At 42.3% G+C, this 17,555-nt stretch overlaps 1 protein-coding gene across 2 annotated transcripts in view; it reads right to left on the bottom strand.

Annotated features, from left to right (window-relative positions):
* Window positions 1-17,555, bottom strand: part of fndc3a (fibronectin type III domain containing 3A) — a 68,809-nt gene that overhangs the window by 50,790 nt on the left and 464 nt on the right. Inside the window, exons 1-2 of one of the 2 annotated variants that reach the window (XM_056611354.1) lie at window positions 16,274-17,553; window positions 12,532-12,675 (exon numbers count right to left, since the gene is read on the bottom strand). In XM_056611354.1, coding sequence (XP_056467329.1) covers window positions 12,532-12,675; window positions 16,274-16,315 — 186 coding nt within the window. In that variant the 5' untranslated portion in view covers window positions 16,316-17,553. Of the gene's footprint in view, window positions 1-12,531; window positions 12,676-16,273; window positions 17,554-17,555 lie in introns of those variants that run through there. The other variant, XM_056611355.1, reaches the window with a different exon arrangement.

Below are 17,555 nucleotides of genomic sequence, written 5' to 3'. Positions count from 1 at the left end.
GGCAGCGATGGAACCAGCCAGGAGCTAATGCAGTCACTCGGCGGGAGCTGACGACATAAGCGAGTCGCTTGTACCAGTCAAAGAAATGTGATGACCCACACTCCTGGGTCCCTGGGATACTTCAGTGAGAAAGCAGGGCAGAGAGAGCGAGAGAGAGAGAGGGAGGGAGGGAGGGAGGGAGGGAGGGAGGGAGGGAGGGAGGGAGGGAGGGAGGGAGGGAGAGAGAGATGGTTGGAGCCGGGTTTTACTGCTTGTAAATATTGCTGGATCACTTGCACAATGGAAAACCCAAAGCGCAGTCTGGTGTTTTGCCAGTGGAAACACAAACACAGGCGTGTTTTGCTCACTGCATCTGTGGTCCTTGAAAAAAAGAAATAAAAAAGGGGGAACTCTTCTGGCCGAAAGTCGGTGAACGATTACATTGTTCTGTATACGTTGCTGGCATTGTTCTCCAAATGATAACGGTGCAGTACACCTCCACAAGGCAGATCAGTATTTCAGTTAAAAATTCTCATCCTAAAGAATATTGTTGTTAATGGTTGCCAATGCAGCGCAGTGGATTCATCCCCCATTCCTGACTCTGTTTCGAGATAGAACCACGTGTGGTTGGATCAAGAAACAGTTCCAACAGATCACGGAAAAAAATGACCAAGCCAGAAAATTTCTTGTTAAAACAATAACAATCAGAACTGAGGTATCAAGTATACTTTCCTACGAACGAAAAACAAGACATAATGCCGTTACCGGTAGGATTATGATAATAAGCAAGGTAAAGTACCTTCAAACAAAACTAGCATTCTACTTCAGTTTGGATTTCAATACGTACTGATTTTCCAACCCCCAACCACAGCAGAGGAAGAGAGAAAGAGGGAGACGAAGAGAGAGCGACAGAAAGGCAATGACAGATAGACAGAGAGAGAACAAGAAGGAATAGAGACACAGTGGGAGAGAGGGTCTCTATGGAAACCTTGCTTTGTGCATCCAGAAGACACCGCCTAATGCAACACATTAAGACAACTCCGGGAGCACTGAGAAACGAGGCTGTATACTGTACGCCATTTATATATTCAAATGCCTCTCGTGGAGGGGCAGACATTTAAGTTGATAAGCTGGAGTGTCTTATCATGAGCCCCCTGTAGCTTAATGGGCTTCTAATGGCTCTGTGTGGCTACCCCATGACACCGTTCAATTTGTAGGGTTAGCCCTCTATCTGATCATGATCTGCAACGAATCCGTTCGCCTCAAATCGCAGAGTAATTTAGTTTTCATAAACACTCACTCCGAAACACTGCAAGGACCTCGGCTTTGAATGATAAAGATATTTGATAAGCGCGTTTTTACTTTATCCAAGCGTAGAGGAAATCATTCATCTGTGTGTTGTCAAGCCAGCCGAGGAATTTGCTACGAAATATAAATAAATATTTGATTATTTAATAGGTTGCATGTCAAATTTAGTGTAGCCCAAATGTCAACTGCGTTTTATTACTGGATGTTCTTAATCACACCAGTCAGAGTTTCGTTATACTGGCATTGAAATGTTTTAGTGAAATTGTTTATTTTAAGTAGTTTCGTCATTATCAAACAAGGGTGGTATTCCCTCGCCTGATACAACGCTTCCAACTAACCATTAACACTCACACAAACTCCGTCCAATACGTCTCCATCGCACTTGCCAAATATGCAAGCTCGAAAGCCATACGCTAGTGTTTCCAGCTAAATCAAAGGCCTGTATGTTACAACTGTGATGTGGTTTTGGAGTAGTTTGCGTACAATCCACAAACCGGAAACCGCCATCAAGAATCATTCTCCAAGCTGCTGCTCCTCCTCCTGATGTGGTCAAACCGTATTGAAAAGTACTAGTTTGAAACATAAAAGCATTCGAAGGTCATATTCAAATTCATTGTGTGCGCTGTTGGAAGAGTGCTTGATATAAGATCCCTTACGTAATTTTATGCCAGACCAAAAATACAATATGACGACAGCATGAGTTAATTAATTGAATGATTTATAATTGGATGACGTACATTGACCTGCAGCCACATGCCTCTAAATTGTGGACTCATTTTGAATATAGCCATCCATAAAATGTGTTGAAAGTTTGGCTATAAATCAGATGTCAGATTAAAGAGGATTGTGTCAGAAAACACGCTTCTAAACCAGCAGCACTTATAATTTTGTCTCTGATGTGGTCCCTTTGGATACTGGCTTTTGCCGAGAACTAAATGGTAGTAAAAGGAAATCATCTTTACCCCTTCATCTCAACTGACAACATCCTAATAAGGAGATGGGTTGTGATACCACGAGCAACAGACCATCAAAGCAATTTGTATGTGTCATACAAATTGAAAATAGTCCCTTTATTATCTACACCTTCACAAGCCTCATCCACGCCCCATCTGCCAAGGCCCTCAGACTGAAGCCTCCAGACCTGTGATGGATGATTCAGAGTGTGTGAGATTAGACGGAGACCCGAAGAGTAGGCCACGGCTCTGCCACACTCTCAAAACCCCCGAGGGTGAGGCGTGAAGATGATCGCGATGGGGATCGCATGGCCCAGCTCTTAGTCTCCCATGTATGCGGCTGATGACACACAGCCAGTGTTAAGGACGTCAACAGGAGCGCTGTGTCGCCGCTGTGCTGTTCACGCCGACAGTGACTGTAGCCCACGCGACGTACACAGTCACGGGGGGGGGAAACGTATGATTTGCCTATGTTAGGGCTGGCCCGAATGCCATTTTTCAGGCTTCGAATACTCGTTGGTTTTTCCGAGCGAATATTCGAATACTCGTTCCAGAAAAAAACACCATAAAAAACAACATTAATAATCCCTTTAATAGCTTTTGAACGTTAATTAGTAGGCCTAAGTAGGTTGAAGTTCCTTAGTTTTTCCCCGTGAAAGCGAACAGCTGTTGTTCCGTTCCAAATCAGCTATCCTCTGCCATCTCAGCCCTTACGGGAGCTTTTCAATTCATCCTGGAACGTGCATCTTTTCAGGGACTTTGTACAATAAATCCATAACAAATACCGAATATTGATTGTCTTATGTGTCCATATTATATCCATTATATTGACCGGGTATTCCCAAGACGCTCACGCTCTGCAGCAAGCCAATCACAGTTGGCGCGGCGCTGTACAGCGAACGTAAACAAACAACTAAGCTAAGGTTCGCTCAGTATTACTTTTCCTCCCGAGATCCCGCTAATGTTGTGTTATAAAGTAAAGGGAAACAAGATATCTATTCTTCCTCCACCTCTCTCTCTTCTCTGCTTGGTGTCGCTGACGCTTATAGTTTGCCTCCCTCGCTCTGGTAACGTCACGTACGTGAAAAAAAAAAAAAAAAACGAAGCTCAGAATACTGATTTAATCTTCGAATACTAATTTTCCGAACGAGTATTCGAATATTCCAATAATTCGGGCCAGCCCTAGCCTATGTATAGTCTGTCTAGCTGAAAGGCTTACCAAAAAGGGCTTCCTTCTATAACATCAAAGCCAGCATTGAACGGGCAGCAATCTGAAGCAATGTAGAGCTGCTGATGGCTGATGGTGTGTACTAGAGCTGTCAGTTAAACGCGCTATTAACGGCGTTAACGCAAACCAATTTTAACGGCGTTAAAAAAAATATTGCGCGATTAACGCAATTATTTTATTGAAAAAAAAAGTTGTTTTTTTTTTGGCTCAAAACAAAGAAGCAGTAGCCTGACTGCTATGTTCAAATGACATTTGTTCAAAGCAGTCGTTTAATTGCACTATAGGCTCTTTTTTTGTATCGTCCTGTTTTGATCAGTATATGCCAATGTTGTTATCAATAAAAAATCATTTGCACAAGGCAAGCCGATGCACTTCACCATGTTGATAAGATAATTAAAATGAGAAGAATTATGGGACAAAAAAATCAAGGGATATTTAGCATAGAAAAATAATTTGCGATTAATCGTGAGTTAACTATGACATTAATGCGATTAATCACGATTAAATATTTTAATCGCTTGACAGCTCTAGTGTGTACGCTTGGAAACCCATGAAGATTGATGACCTGAACTTTCTCTGAACGCTCCTGAACTGCCTCTAACTGCACACTCTGCTTACTTCACAGGTATAATTCAGAGCAGACATGAGGCTTTGTATTAACCTTGCTCATGTTCCAGTGAGTTACAAAAAGAGGCCATTATTGGGGCTGCCTTGGGTCTAGAGTTTCTCATGTATATGCTTATTGTGGAACATTTGTGCACCATCGTGCGCCCTGACATTTTGTGCCTGTTCCACAGTCTCAGCGGGCAATGGACCATATTTGCTGCATCTAATCTCTCTATGCCCTTACCTTTCTCTGTGCTCCCTCTTGTTTCAGGAGAATGAAAGTATTGACTACAGGTTTGCCTGCATTGGGATTGGATAATTTATGCTCAGGTAGAAAGTTCTACAGTCCTGTACACCAATAATCTAAGATAAGATAATTGAAAACGATAACATAGAAATAATAAACGTCTATAGAAAATACATCTATATACACATTAACGTATTAATCTACATTATTATTATTATACAATTTGTATTATTATACATAATACAAATTGATTAAAACATAATTTTTTATCCTGTCTAGAGCTGCCACTAACGATTCTATTCTTCCCAACGCACACACCCCGTCAATCGACGTAGTATGAGTCCAGATTCTACCATAAACATGTTCTAATCAACACTTATTCATCGAAAAAGATAAGGTAGTTTGCCAACAAATCATATGACTTTAATAATGAGCGTACGCAGCCAGAATGGCTACAGCTCTCACTTCTACTACCAACATCGGTAATTTGTTTTATAAACAGTGTTTCCCCTAGATTTTTTTGTAGCAGTGGTGCTGTGAGTTGGTTACCTATCAACGCTAGGGGGGTCCGGGGGCATGCCCCCCCCAGAAGAAAATTTAGAAAAATAATCCTTTAAATGAAGGGGAAAAATGGTGGGTAAAAGTGTACAGATTGAGCTTCCAAATTAGACAAATTAGACAACCAACAGAGGTAACGTATCTATTGGGGTTGGGCAATCGTCTACAAGCTTCCATCGCCCGATAGCGCCCCCTAGCGATCGCCGATAGTCGATACTATTGGCGATACTAACTTTATAATAATTTTATAATACTAATAATTTATAATAATTTATCACATTATAAAATTGCAGTTATAATTTTCAATTTTTTTCTTAAAAACGATACGGATGGACTTCCCCTTGGACCATCGTGAGCCTCCGCTGATTTAAGTTTCAATACGTTGGTTCTGGCGGCGCTGTCATGATGACACACGGCACAGCGCCTGTTACACAAAATGTAGGCTATCTTAGTTAGTGAGATGACAGCAATTTCGCCCTTATGGAAGTTTTTTGGATTCAAGCCAAATGAGAAAGGTGAACCTAAAGACGTCAACCAGCCGATATGTCGGCTCATTTGAGAGTGCATCATCCGGCAGATCATGAATCTTTAGCTCCACGTGCCACGGCCTCCGCTGTTGCTACAACCTCGCGGCAGCCCTCAATCCTGAGCGCCTTCTCAAGGGGAAACAAATACAAGCAAGACAGCCTTCGATGGAAGCAGTGTACCACAGCTGTGACCCGGTACTTGTGTAAAGAAATGGTGTCCTTCAAGACGGTGGAGAAGACCACCTTCAAAGAAATGCTGGCAACGCTGGACAAGCAATATGAGTAGCCTATGCGCAAATACTTTTCCCAAACTGCCATCCCCAATTTATGCGATGAAAGCGGAGCATCAGATGTCACCGAATTAAAATCGGCCGCCTTCATTGCCCTGACCACAGACATGTGGTCATCCGGAACATGACGCCATACATGTCTCTCACAGCCCATTATATTAGCAAAGACAGCAACTGGAGGCGAAGTGTTTGGCTACGTCCTTTGTCCCAGAAAATCACACGAAAGATGTACTGCCAGACGCCCTCAAAGTGGGCGCTCAAGAGTGGGGCATAGAGGAAGAGAAGATATCCTGCATCACAACTGACAATGGTGCAAACATTATTGCAGCCGTCCGGGAGCTAAAATGGCCCTTGTTGAACTGCTTAGGACATAATGTGAATGTGGCCATAAACAACGCACTTGATGGAGAAAAGGATCTCACTAGTCGTGCGTTTGGGGTCTGCAGGGCAATCAACGGCGCCTTTTCTCATTGTTGGCAACGGAAACGGGAGCTGAGCAAAGCCCAGGTTGAGCTACAACTCCCCAAACAAGCTTTGATTACGGTAGGATTATTAGATTTTATTATTAGGCCTATAGTATGCTAGTGGTGTTAGTATGATTAGGCAAATATTATTATGCAGGCTATTAGGCTAATCATTCTTATTTTAAAAACAGGTCTGTGCAACACGTTGGGGTTCGAAGCAGAAGACGGCAGAGAGGATACTGGAACAGGCCACAGCAATCAAGAGGGTTTTCGCGAACGACAGAAGCCGACGTCCCCTGCCAAACCTGACGTGGCGAAGATGAAGCTGTGCTGGAGGCAGTGAACAAAGCTCTAAAACCTCTTTCCGACCTTACGGACATGCTGTCTGGCGAAAACTATGTGAAAAGTCTCTTCCTTGCTGCCCACAATGCATTTAATGAAAGACAACGTCTTGAAGGAAGATGACGATGACGTCCGGACGACGTCCGTCATTAAAAGCGGGATGCAGCTGGAACGCGCTTAATGCGCTTATCTGCTCTCCTCGACCCCCGCTACAAGGGCGACCATATCGATGCCGTTTCCCTCGACAGCACGAGAGTTCGATTGGAGTCAGAGATGGTATCATTCTGCAGGAGGCAGACCACCGGACAGGTAAGGGTCAGAGTGGAGGATGTGGAGACATATAGGTGCCAGCCAGTGGCACCTATTCCACCACCACCCCCACCTAAGATAAACAAACCTTCCCTGGGTAGCCTTTTGAGAAAGGCGAAGCAACCTGTGACACTCACTGAGGAGCAACGGGCAAAGGCAGAAGTAACAGCCTACCTGCAAGAAGATGCACTAGATGGGGACAGTGACCCACTCGCATGGTGGAAGGCAAACGAGAACCGCTATCCGTTAATGGCCAAGATTGCGAGTAAATATCTTTGTATATGCGCTACTAGTTCACCTTCTTAGCGTGTATTTAGCACTGCAGGCAATGTTGTCACGCCACTGAGGAGCTGGTTGAAGCCAGAAAAGGTGAATATGCTGGTGTACTTGTCCAGAAACCTGTAGGCTATGCACACTTTAAAATGTGTGTTTATTATTAGGCTTTTAGGCATACATTGCATTACTTCGCTCCTTGGAATCCAAATTAGGTTTTCTTTCGACTGCGTTTTGCAGTCTGCAATAGGCCTAGCCAATTTTGTGCTCATTTTTATTTTATTTGCTCTGCCAGAATTTTTTTTCGTTTTAAAAGAGTTTTGTGAAGACTTCGCCATCTGTTATACTTGAGTTATGTTCAATATTCTGTTATGATTGCTCTTTAAAAGCGTTTTGTACGTGGGCCTACATATATAGCCTACTTTGAAACAAATGTCTTATTTTTCTGTTCCAAATAAACCCGACAACCTTTTGACTGGGATGTTTTTATGTGAACTTCAATGGGACTGTCTAATACACACTGACATAATTAGATGAAATTGTCTCTTCTAATATTTCATTAGTTTGATCATATAGCCTGATATCATCAACTCCTAAATCATTTCAAAAATATTCAAAAATATATATATCGCCCCGTAAGCTGTGCGCGCAGCCTTTGCCTTTGCGCTGCAGGGTAGGCTAATATGGTGAAAGAAAACACAGGCTTTGAGTATAGATACACATATCAGTGTTTCCCATACAAATGATGAATTTTGAAATATTTTCCCCTGCTCAAGCAGATTTTTTTCTATTTATTTCTTCTTTTCAAAGTTTTTCAAAGTGACATGTGCAGCGGGGTATGAGGTCATTTCGCCGTGCCAGCAGAGCGGTAGGTTTCGAGCCCCTCCCCTCTCCTCGTAGCAGTGAGTGAATACGGCAGGTCAGCGCTACATATTATGTTTCCACTTGTGCCAGTTAACTCCAATTACAATTTGCGGGGCTTTTTAAGTCGTAAAAATAGCCACCACAGCGCAGTTTTTCAAAACAAATAAAGAAAATAATTATTATAAAATAAATCGCCTTCTTATTGGCAACTTGAGACGATCGACGATGGAATCCATCTATCATCGATAGTCGATAGAATCGACTATCGGCCCATCCCTAGTATCTATCTGCTGAGACCAGATCATTGTGCAAATGTGCCTTGAACATGGTGTTGCAATTTTATTTTTCAGCTGCTGCTGAATGCATACAGGGGAAACACTCTTAACATGAAAACTACACTTGTTATGAGGCCGACCACAGAAAAGTGCGTTGTCTTCCGTTATTCCAAGTTGCAAAATTTAAACTTTAAGCCCAGCGTATCAACACAAGGCGAATCACAAGAGAGCAGCTCAGCAAAGGCGAAATCGTGTTTGAGAAAATTAAAAAAAAATAAGAAAATAAATGTTGAATTAAAATATCAGTTTAGAAGTATTCTCAGTGTGGGAGTCATCTGTGACGTCGATAAATCACGTCATTGTCAAGCTTTAGATGAGACGTGGATGTCATCCAAGGACTCAAAATGAGCAGCAGACAAAATGTATTATGGGTTTTATTTGACAATGAGTGGGCACAGTAGGCCGGCTAACCACACGTCCCATTTCGCTAAGTACCGCTTGAGTCAGAGCTTGAAAATGAAAAACTTGCACGGCCAAAAATGTATCATCCTACAAAGATCCATGACATTGACTATGGAATCAATGCACAATTGGCAGGGAGGGCTAATGGAAAACTTTCAGGAGCTCACGGACACCCAGACAACAGAGGTGGGGAGAATTAAACAGAAATGGAATAAGCAAATGATAGCAAGTCATCTCCAATCCCGAACAGTCTCAAGGTAATAACTTCTCCCTCCCTCCCTCCCTCTGCCGATGACAACTCCCTCTCTGACTCAGACCAATAGATCATACACAACACAACGTCACTAACCAGCAGGGGGGGGGGGGGGGGGGGGGGGGGGGGGGGAGGAAGGGGAAGAAAGGGAAGTAAAGAATCGGATGTCCTTGTCGCTTCCTTCACTGAAAAGGTCAAGGGGTCGGCTAAGGAGAGGGGTCAACCACTACTGCAAATTCTCGTGACACACACACACACACACACACACACACACACACACACACACACACACACACACACACACACACACACACACACACACACACACACACACACACACACACACACACACACACACACACACACACACACCCCCCCCCCCACTCCCTGCCATAAAAGCCCTTTGCTACAATTAGCTCTGCCCAAGACTAAGCCCTGGATAAAGGTCTAGGAATTTCATATGTGATATTGTCTAGGTACCGTGGGACGGAGAATTTTATTTATTTATGGGAGCATCTGGATTCTTTGCTTACAGGTTACTTGTATCGCCGGGTTGACTCAAAACACGTATTTCTTTAAAGAAATGACGACGTAAGTCTGAAGCGTCAGTTTAAACATTAATGGTACCGTCCTACATAGGAGGAAGTGTGTTTGCTTATAGTTGACTAGCTTCTGTCCAGCTGCGTCTGTCTAGCTTGCTAATAGTTGGTTATATTTCTCTATCGTTTCTATCATTATTTTCCATCATTCTGACCCTGCTTGACGTCGAAAGAGGTGATCTTTTGAAAGAAAAGCAAATCTCAAACAAGTAAAAAGAGTCTTTAGTGTGCGGATACGTGAGGCTTGTTCTGGACAGCTGTTGATTTTGATGTTGACGTCCCAGAGAGGGTTGGGCATCTCAGCATAACGCTACGGTGTGGGTGGAAGCATCGGGCTCCGTCGGAGCAGCGGTTTATTCTGCTATCTGCGTGAGAGTTAAGCTCAGTATCATCCCACGGTGTGTGGCTCCTTTCATATACCACATCACTGTTGTATGTTGTCAGCGTCAACTTTTTGGCAGTAAAAAAAAAAAAAGCGAAAGGTCGTTGTAAATTCATATTCAAGACAAGTAACCCAAGTAACAATAACAAAATAGGGTGCTTATTCACTGCGGGGAATAGGATCAACCGTCAGTAGACTTCTTTGAAAATATGTATTTTAACACTTTCGGGGAAACACACACAAAGACACACACAGTCACAAACACGGTAACCCAACCCCTCTCTGACGCCATATCTGCCTTTCAGAGCTCAACAAATCTCTCATTACACTGCTGTCAGGAAGAGGCTTCTTCACAGCCCTGCTTTCCCATGCACAAATAGGCAGTAGCTGAAAGGTTAATGAAACCCACAGCAATGCAAATCCCAGACAGCACCAAAACAACACTGCAATCCACGGTCAAGGAGAGAACAACCGTTCTGCCCGACCTGAAATACGCACCTCAAGCAAACGTGGAGACATCATTTTTAAGGGTTATATGTGTACACGTCGCTTTGGATAAAAGCGTCTGCTAAATGCCCCAAATGTAAATACACTTCTTTTATTTTACCCGCATTTGAGAGCAGACATTTTATTATGCAACAAGTACTTAACGATATCTTATCTCTGTGAAATGCCAGAACACCCGATTTTATCAAGCAGAGATAAAGACCATTTAAATATTATGAACTTGATACCAAAGTGGTCTTTTGTTGCGTTTGTTTTGTAACTGGGTTGTACTTGTAATGCGGTTCTATAACAACTATACGGCACCTGTACAGTTGGAACCCCAATGTACAGCAGTATATCAAACCACAGACGCAGTATTGTGGTCGATATCACATCGCCACATTCTTCCAAACACACAACCTCACAATGGGTAACCAGGTAACCACAGGGGAACGAAGCAAGGTAACCGAATTCCACAGGAATAGCCGCCTCACAGGCCAGCCAACAAAACAAGCCAAATCTGATTTTGTGCGGAACAAAGCCTTCCTCAACCTGGGGTTTTTCCACTGTAAAAAAAAAAAAAAAAACAGGCTAGAAAGGCCAGTTTAATGGGGCCAGAGCTAATATTAGCAGGTCTTATCTTAACAGGTCCACAGGTCCACACGCACACTTAGGCCCGACTCACTGATGACCATCACAGCGACAGACATGTCAGGACTTCTCCGTCTGACATCGGATCATATCCACTTAATCATAGAGAGCATCCAGACTTCCTCAGCATCCAACAACACAGTACCCGGTGCTGGGCGGTCTGGACAAATGCATTAATGTCTTGATGAACCGAGTACTTCTCAGGGGCAAAGGGAACATGCCCACACACCTGGGATTATGAGCTCTCAGGGCCGGCTAAAGGCATAGGCCATACAGGCAGTCGCCTCGGGAGCGCCACCTTCTGGTGGGTATTTGTGCTTTGAAACCATTAAGACCAAATTAATGCATCAGTTTCAGTTTTTTATACTGTACTGTATATTTCACTATTGATGTTTTATTTGGGGATAGTTAGGTAGCAGGTTGCTATCTCTCCAGTTGTGCTTAGTCGTTTTTTTGCCTGGTTCTCTATTGTATAGGCCCAAATGCGTTACATCGTTTAGAATACATCTTAATGCACGGTAGAACGTCAATACGATGCAAAAAAATTATAGATCATCAAGCCAGCAAAAGTGTGTCAACAATTATTATTTGAATCTACCATGGATGGCTTGTTTTGTTTTGGAACCAGCAAGCAGCTAATGGTTTTAGATTTCCCCTGCTGATTAAGCCACTGCCCAGACAATATGTCACACTGGAAGCATTTGGACAGCCACATTACCTGTAAGTACTCCCGAACCAGCGTGTATGCGACGCAAATTAAAATTTCCTTGAAATCATGTACGAACATCGTTGTGAGTCAAATCAAAGTGATACACCGTAGAAGCAAATACAGCTGCTGACTCAATAAAATGGTTCCCCATTATCTTGTCCCAATGGACACTTTCTAAGTCACCACTATTATGGATGCTGCTCAAAAGCACGACACATCCTGAGTCTTTATTGGCCATGTCCACGGTACACCGGATGAATGTATGAGCTATTTATTTTCTCAGAGTTTGGCATTCAGCAAAAACTTCAAACGTCATTTTCCATCACTGAAAACAGTTTCCAACGGTTATTGAAATGGAAAAGGCTGGGTTCATAAATTGTGCAACGCCGCGGTATACACAATCAAATCTTACATCTCTGAAAATGATGACATAATGGTGATTCAGACCAGCCTAGCCAGTTAAAGTGGCATAACGGAAAAACTCTTTGCACAAATATATTGTTTTCACATTTATCCATTGTGGTGTGGACACGGCCTCAAGGATGAATCAAACCTCAGCATAAACGCCTACGGTGCCATTTCCTGAAGGTATGCTTCTGAATCGGTCCCTCTTCCCTTGTTCGGTGACATTTGGTGAACTCAATGAAGTGGAGTTGATGCTAAAGATTATATCATCAACAAACCAGAAAATGAAGCAGAAAAAAGGAAGCGGAACGTCCATCACCCTAACATGACGGTACACTTTTTGGCACGCAAGAGGCCGTACCTGTTGAGGGCCCTCTCCGTTTACCATGGCAGGCGGTGGTGGGGACCCCAGCAGGGGGTGATCAGGGCTGAGAAGCTGGCCGGACTCCAGAGGTGGGGTATGGTCTGCCATGCCTCCCTCATTCACACCACCGAGCAGGAACTCCTGGAACACAGGTACACGGGTTAGCACTAGGAATATAAATGGTGTATTATCTGCCAATAGTCGACTTCCATCCACTTTGTTCTGTTCCATCCGTTCATATAAATAAAAGTACTCCAGACCTGGAGAACACCAAGCTAAAAACTTTAAATCCCATAAAATATGAAATCGCACTGTATTATCGAATATTTGTGTTTAAAGAATCCTATTAGTTATCGTATAAGCTCCGTTTTATAACTTATTGTGAGGTCCCTTCTGATTCCCTTCCCTTTTACAAATTGTAGAAACTACTTGTACAAAGGGGATTAAGTATTAAATACAGAGAGGTGCATGTATTATGTACCTAACAGTCATACAGCATCTACGCCTCTCCTAAATACTACTGTTGTACGTGAAACACATACAATATTAGCAATAATAAGTACATTCACTTATTTCAAGTAATTTTCAGCTTGCAGCTTCTGCCTGAATAAATGCAGATACTGCATTGCAATCCATATAAATTGCACAAATAATTTACAAAAAAATATAAATTGTATCCTGTACATCTGCATGGTGCATGCAGACTTCCCACTTATTTATTGGACAAATTGCAACAACGTATGCATTAGGGATGTGCATTTTTGGCAAAAATTCTATTAGATATTCGCTGAGAAGTATTCGAATAATATTCGAAATACAGTCAATCAAGAACGGCCTACGCACGCGCCTCGTATATACACACACACAATGACACAGGGGGAGGCTTTTATGATTTGTAGGAAATCGATCTGTTTATTTCAACAACTGCGCCATCAACCTTCAACATCAAAATTATTTCAACGTGGGCTTAGGTATATAGGCTACATGCGCTAAAGCCTGTGAAATACGGTGAAATAGACACATCTTTAGCATATGGAAACTATGGTCAAAAAAATAACTTCACATGGTGTGTCTTTTCACAATTTATTTGTTACCAGCATTCGTAGTGTTGATCAGCAGAAAAATAGTCAGCCAAAGAGGTTGACGTCGCTTAGCAACCGAGGACGCCGGGGGTTGATAAGTTACCGGACTACTTGCGGAGTGCTACGACAGAAAAAAAAAGTCAAAAAAGTATTCACCACCGGAAGTTGTGAAGGCCCATGCAAGTAAACGGAGCGTTCAACAGCATTGAGAAGAACCGTGTAATAAATAACGATAGTCACATTCATTAATCAATTTTCTGCGTGACTCCGACTATTCGACGATCGTTGCCCATCCCTATTATGGATGATCGGTGGAACTCATGATGCATTCAAAAAAACTGTTGGGGGAGAATAGGTATTTTAACCTAACAGATATTTGTTTGCAATGGCTGTAATTAGTTTTGCTGATTCTTAGGCCACTGGGAACCCTGATATAACTCTAAGCCGCAGAGAGAATATAACGTTCAATTTAATTACAGACAGAATAATCATAGATCAATGTGGATCTATTGGTATTGGCTAGGACATTAGTCAAGCTAATGGAGGCAAGTACAGTATATAATCTATCTGTAACCATGACCACATCTCTGTGGAGTGCAAAGCTATAGTCAAATATAACAGCCAGTGCAAAATAATGTATTTTTCATTTTGGAATGGAATGTGAATTGTCAAAGGGAAATAATCTCGTCCAATGCGGTTTGCCATGCGTTTTGTTTTCTTGCACATGCTGGCACTTTCTGATTTTGTATGGCATGATGGGAAATTAGGGATATTACATAGTGCATCAATTCCCGGGTACAATCCATTTGGCATTAGTGCTCCTGCTACAGATGTTTTTCCCTGGGCACCATTTTATGAGTTATGCAACTTCTGTCGTAGGGCCATTTAAACCTGCAACCGAGACGGTTTCTGGTGAAGCAGGAAGTAGTAGGCTACACTCTGTGCTATACTCTGTACTGTTTGAAATGTTTTATATTCACTAATTAATGGTCCACCCAGAAAAACATGTGCCAAGCTCCTTTATTATGTGTTGTTAAAGTGAACAATTTGAAAATCGTTAGCATCTAGCTATGCACAACAACATTTGCCGTGCTGTGTAGTGGTTTGGTTTTATTATTAACAGCACCCGTCTACGTTATGGGATCAGGTGGACCCAGTGCACTAAATGCTCCAGTATGACATAGGAACTCATACTGAGTTCAACAGTTCAGTCTATGTTTCTGACTAATCAATCGTCATCCCCAAAGCAATGCATCAACAGACGGAGATGAGCTGATGTTATACCGCCTGAAGAAATGAGGTGTGGGAGAAGACGAATGACCCCGCTCCACAGATGATTGGTTCAGCCATTCATCTCACTTAAAAAGAGAGGCAGAGGGAAATAAAGAGGCTACAGGCGATGTGCTGAAGGCATGGTGTTGATTGTTTTACACTATTGGGAGCGACAGGGCCTGCAGGAGGAGAGGAACGTGGCTGGGTGGAAATGGACTAAACTCAGAATGATTGTCAAGAAAATGTCATCCGGCCCTTTCTCAAGCAGCAGTAGAAGCAGCAGCAGAAGCAGCTCCCCGTGTAGGGCCCAATGACGGGATCGGTGTGTGGGTCTAACGCCACGGCCCAAAGATGGACATTAAACGGCTGGGTGAATACATCAGCCCCCATGACCACAGTCTCTTCAGAGATCTATGATGAGGTTACTTTGAAAACCGAGAGGGAGGGACAGAGAGAGAGAGAGAGAGAGAGAGAGAGAGAGAGAGAGAGAGAGAATGATGTAAGAGAGGAAGAGAGAGACAGAGAGAAAGAACGGAGACAGATTGATCGACACCGGAGAGACCAAGTGCGCGAGAGCGATGGAAGAGAAATACAGAGCAAGAAAGAGGCAGTGACATACAGAGAAGGCGATAGAGGGAGGGCAGTGAGCGAGGGAGAAATGGCACACGTGTCTTTGAGGTAATTAGGAGGTAGCGCATGCGCTCCGGAGTCAGGCTGTGATCTGGCTTATCTGCTAGCTTTAGCCACTCCCCTCTTTGGGCTTAGACAAAGTCAGTTTACAGCACGGTGGTCAATGAACTGGACTGAAGTGCAGTTAGCGAGGGGGAGCACAGTGGGAGATTAGCATGGTGTTTTATGATGCATTTGGAGGAGGCCAGTGGAGCAGAGCTCTTCTCTTGCCATTACCTTAAGGCCCATGGAGACAGCCAGTCACTAAACAGCTCACTTTAATCACAAAACAATACCGCCATTCATCTCGGGCCAAGGGTAGCCACAAGTGGTTTAGGATATGGAAAAGAGTTGCTCGAGAGAAACAGGTGTTAGTTGGGACACACCGTTGTAGAATTAACAACGCAGGTGCTCTTGTTAAGAAAAACAAGTGGGTCTGGTGAGAAACCATGTAATACGGGCCAATTCTTTACAGGATGATATACACATTCGTTTCGGAGATAAACATGCATTCTGAGATACAGCTGAGTTTACTGTAATTCTTTACAACAAAGAGGAGTCTCACGGGTGTTAAGTAACGTATCGGGTTACTGAACACCTTGGAATTTCTACTCAAATTCCCATGATATTATCAAAGCTGTTACCAAAATATCCATCATTAACATTTGGTAAATTCAAAGTCGTTAGTGAACAAATAATATTTTTGGTATACTCACATGTGGCTGAAGGAACAAACTTCCATAAAAATCCTTATTCATTGAAGCTAAATAACTTGAATTGTTTTGCTCTATGTGGAGTATTAAAAGACAGCACCTCTCACTGCACAGCGAATTTGTATGTGACTAAAAGTGCAAATGACAACATGAAACACAGATGTTTTTCGGTTTTGGTGTGAAGGGGAATTACCACAGAGATTTAGAAATGATGATGGTAAGTGACACTTTGTTCTCTTTTTTTACCCAGGTAATAAATATATATTGTCTTTAGTGTCACCAACTATTCTAGTGTTTTAAGTAAAACGTATGTATTTCAACAAGGGCTTATCCATCAAGTGTCCAAAGATGATATTACAATACACTTAGGTTTATATGTATGCATTATTAAAAATGATCATGAAAACAATTTTGTTATTTTGACAGTGATTGTCACTTCAATCTGTCTTCATGGTTATTAGTCTTTCATGTAGTCGCATAAAATAATTACACAAAAGAAGCACGACACAAGAAAATGGCCAGCTCCGACAATGAACTAATTATAATGTCCTCAACCGTCTACCAGTCTTGACAGCCATCTGATATCTTGCGTTTCAAATATTTACTCTGCAGGTGTGTTTAAGCCACCCAGAGTTTGAATCCAGCCAAAATGCAGAGCAAGGTAGAATATGTACTACTAAAATAACCAGGAATAAAGTTTGCAGCAGGCTAGATTACGTATTGTTTATTGTATAGCCTGTCCACGCCAGTCACCATAATTTGATGGAATAAATTATTCTTGAACATACAATTCTTATCAGATTTTATTTAATGACGATACACTGGCCAATACTGCACATTGGGCCTTCTTCTTTAGACAAATCTGCGTTTGTCTTGTAAGAGCAACTTTCTGTCAATTAAGTGAGAAGTTTTCAATCACTTCTTAACACTTTCAACAACGGAATGCTTGACATATATTGACAGATAAGACTCTACCTTTAACCTGTCATGAATAGGGCGCTCACTGGGAGGAATTAAGACAAAAATGTCGCTTACGGTTTGGAATGTAATAGGAATTCAACAAAGATAGTAATAATAATAATAATAATAATAATAATACATAAGATAAATAGATTTAAAAATAGATATACATATAAGAATATATGGATATAAAACACATATAAAACACAACAAACATACGGAAAATATATCCCTATTAAAAACGAAATAGAGTGGTTGATAAAGGTAAACATTATAGACAGCTGGTAGAGCTATGTAGGAGTGTACATAGCAGTGAGCTGTGTAC

This window comes from Gadus chalcogrammus, chromosome 16 (assembly GCF_026213295.1).
Source record: "Gadus chalcogrammus isolate NIFS_2021 chromosome 16, NIFS_Gcha_1.0, whole genome shotgun sequence".
In the NCBI taxonomy this organism is placed as follows: Eukaryota; Metazoa; Chordata; class Actinopteri; order Gadiformes; family Gadidae; genus Gadus; species Gadus chalcogrammus.
The sequence above is the reverse complement of the archived record's forward strand: the minus strand, read 5'-3'. Positions and strand labels throughout refer to the sequence as shown.